Source organism: Triticum aestivum, chromosome 4A (assembly GCF_018294505.1).
Source record: "Triticum aestivum cultivar Chinese Spring chromosome 4A, IWGSC CS RefSeq v2.1, whole genome shotgun sequence".
NCBI lineage: Eukaryota > Viridiplantae > Streptophyta > Magnoliopsida > Poales > Poaceae > Triticum > Triticum aestivum.
This window is the reverse complement of record NC_057803.1, coordinates 439,211,623-439,215,270: the sequence shown is the minus strand read 5'-3', so window position 1 is coordinate 439,215,270 and position 3,648 is coordinate 439,211,623. Positions and strand designations below refer to the sequence as shown.

General features: G+C 50.3%; 1 protein-coding gene across 1 annotated transcript; it reads left to right on the top strand.

Annotated features, from left to right (window-relative positions):
- The first annotated feature begins 531 nt into the window (after positions 1-531).
- Positions 532-2,181, top strand: LOC123083838 (probable fucosyltransferase 8). The gene has a single exon (XM_044505734.1). The coding sequence runs from the start codon at positions 532-534 to the stop codon at positions 2,179-2,181; it is 1,650 nt and encodes a 549-aa protein (XP_044361669.1).
- The last annotated feature ends 1,467 nt before the right edge of the window (positions 2,182-3,648 follow it).

The following is a 3,648-nucleotide window of genomic DNA, read 5'->3' as shown; positions in this document are numbered from 1 at the left end:
ATGGCAAAATGAACCGTTTTCCCTCATCCGTTATACATATCTTTATGCTCAATCATGTTTCCCATTGTTAAGCGACCCCATCGAACAAGTATCAGACCCCACACCAATAGATATATTGTCATGATGTAAGAACGCATTACACACAGAAACGGAAATCAAACTGTATGTACACATAACCCATTTCACGAATCTTGGTGTAAATCGGCAGCACATGATTCGCGTGCACCTGGACCCGCGTGCTCCCGGTCAATGCTCCAGCTTTCACACAAGGTGGGTATATTGTTGGAGTAGTAATTAGCTCGATCTTGTGTAATAACTCGGAGGGTCAGACTATTCCAAATCCAAAGATAGAAAAGAGAGGAAAGCAGTTACGTTCCTAGACAGAATAGGAAGCAAATAATTACTTCCCCCTTCCGAATCTTATCGGACAAGTAATTTTGCCCTATATGTATGCAGGGATGATGTCTCTCGCCTCCATTCGGCAGCAAATTTAACTAGATTTATATAGATGTGATAGTTGTGATCGAGTAGATGGAACGAGATCTGCGAGGTCGACCGGCGGAGGCGAGAGAGAATAAACGCCGGGATGCAGCCAGTTCGGCCGCCATCGTCATCATCTTCTTGCTGGTCGCGTTGATGCACCTGCTCGCGCTGGCCTCCCACTTCGGAGCCGCCGACCCTCTGATCTGGTGGCAGCAAAGGGCGTACGCAGCAGATGACGGGCCTGGCGGCAACGCGGTGGCGCCCAACCAGCTCCTCTCCCCCGACTTGGAAGACAAAAATCCGGCAGCGTGCCTCAGCCGGCACGAGGCCTCCAGGCGCTGGAAGCCCACGCAGTTCCCTGTGCCCCCCTACCTGGTGGAGAGGATGAGGCGATACGAGGCCAACCACCGTCGGTGCGGCCCGCGCACGGCGCTCTACCGCGAGGCCATTCCGCGGCTCTGGTCTGCCGCCCGCAACGCAGACCACGCCACCGCGGGCGATCGTCATCATACATGCAAGTATGTGGTGTGGATCCCAACCGAGGGCCTTGGCAACCGGATGCTCAGCCTCGTCTCCACCTTCCTATACGCGCTCCTCACTGACCGGGTCCTCCTCGTCCATGAGCCTCCAGAGATGCAGGGCCTCTTCTGCGAGCCCTTCCCCGGGACCACGTGGCTGCTCCCGCCGGCCGATTTCCCCCACAAGCTCGACGCCGCCGCCTTCTCCTCCCACTCCAAGGAGAGCTACGTCAACATGCTCCATAGCAACATCATCCGCTACGGCTACGGCGACGACGCTCGCGCGCAGGTGCTGCCGGCTTACGTCTACCTCCACCTGGAGACCGTGTTTCTTCTCACCGAGAGTGTAAAGCTCCGGCTCCAGAACCACACGTTCTGCGACGAGGACCACCGTTTGATCAACAAGTTCGACTGGCTGGTGGTCAAGTCCGACAACTACTTTGCGGTGGCGCTGTTCACGATGCCCATGTACCGCCGCGAGCTTGACCGGATGTTCCCGGCGAAAGGGGCGGTGTTCCACCATCTTGGCAGGTACCTGCTCCGCCCGGGGAACCGGGTGTGGGGGATTGTGGACAGGTTCTTTGAGGGGTACCTCGCCGGTGCCGACGAGCGTGTCGGCATGCATGTGCGCAACAAGCAGATCTTCCCGGTGCCGCCCGAGATCATGTTCGAACAGATCCTCCGGTGCGCGCGGGAGCATCATCTTTTGCCGCAGGTACTAGCCACCAGCGAACCACCAACGGCGGAGGCGAAGAAGAAGAAGAAGAAGAAGAAGGCCGTCGCAGTCCTGATGCTTTCCCTGAAGCCTGAGTACCATGACAAGCTGCACGCCATGTACTACACGAACGCGACGGCGGACGGCAACATGGTGGTGTCGGTGCACCAGCCGAGCCACGACGGGGAGCAGCAGTCGGACGCGCGGGCACACAACGAGCGTGCCCTGGCGGAGATCTACCTGCTGAGCTTCTGTGACACGATGGTGACGACGGGGTGGTCCATGTTCGGGTACATCGCGCAGGGGCTGGCTGGGATTCCGCCGTGGATGCTGATGCCGGTGAACCGGAGCAAGATGAGGGCCGACGTGGTGTGCGTGAGGCCGCTGTCTGTGGAGCCCTGCATGCATTCGCAACCGTCATTGCTCACGTGCATTGCGGTTCGATTTGAGCCGGCGTTTTTGTAGTTGTTAGTCATGCATTGCCTTGAAATGATGTTGCCATTGGTGCAGGAAGTATTTTGTTGGTTAATTTCAGGGTTTGATAGTTGGGATTGAACCCTAGATCTAGGTAGTTGTGTTTCGAAGTGAATTACAAAGGCAGCCATAGTAGTTCCAGGAACTGTACGCACTGTATGGCAACTAATTTCTTGATCAACCGTGTCAGTTGCCACAAACATGCTTGCCATGTGGCAACTAATTTTGTGAACACACAATGGCTGCTGCCATGCTGTAGGCAGCATAATGGGGTACATTCACTGTATTGTAGACTGAATTTGCGTTTTGCCTTCTGACTTGTGATATATGAACATACATGGAAACTCGTTTTTAATACGAGGTCAGGGTGTGTGTTGCCAGATTACATGCTGTGTGGTGGATGTTATTATGCACTTTTTGAATTGTCCTGCACTTTTAGCATGGCAATTTGAACCTATCACACTTGCCTGTGAAGATATGGCAACTCATTTTTAGATCAAGACAGGGTGTCAGTCGCCACATTATATGTTTGTCCATTGTAGTATGTGCCCCTTTTTGTTTCTAGTTTCTTTTGCGTTAACATGGCAACTTCAACATTTGTTAAATTGCCTTATGAACTGTAGATTTTTAATGAAGCCAATGTGTTTAGTTGCCACATTTATTGTTGGACAATCATAGGGGGTGCGGATGTTCATAGTTATGTACTGTCTCGAAATGCTATTTTGCGAGCAGTGCAGGAAGTTTTTTGTTGACGAAGTTCAGGTTATGATAGTTGCCAATGAACCCTAGATCTAGGTAGTTGTATTTCAAAGTGTAGTAAGAAGGTAGACATGATAGTTTCAGTAACTATCTGCACTGGATGGCAACTAATTCCCTGGTCAACTATGCCAGTTGCCACAGATATGTTTTCCATGCGGCAACTATTTGTGTGCACACACTATGGCTGTTGCCATGTTGTAGGCCTGATAAAGTGTAGTAAATAGGTAGTCATGCCAGTTTCAGCAACTATGTGCACTAGATGGCAACTAATTTCCTGAATCAAATGTGTCAGTTGCCGCACAGTATGATTTCCATGTGGCAAGTATTTCTATTAACACACTAAGGCTGTTGTCATGATATAGGCAGGATAATGTGGCAAATTCTATGTACAATACACTCATTTTTTGTGTTTGCCATACTGACTTGTGATATCTGAACATATTTGGCAGTACTACATGGCAACTCATTTTTTAATATGAGGTCAGTTTGTGAGTTGCCACATTATAGGTTGTTTAGCAGATGTTTTCAACGCTTTTTGAATTGCCTTGCATTTTAACATGGCAATTTCAACCTAGTACATTCGCCTTTGAATATATGACAACTCATTTTTTGTATGAGGACAGAGTGTGAGTTACCACATTATATGTTACCACAATATATGGCAACCTAGTACTTTTTGCCACTTTCAATTAAGCCTTT

Excerpts from the sequence above, each read along its gene's own strand:
- LOC123083838 (XM_044505734.1), top strand. The coding sequence starts at position 532 with ATGGAACGAGATCTGCGAGGTCGACCGGCGGAGGCGAGAGAGAATAAA.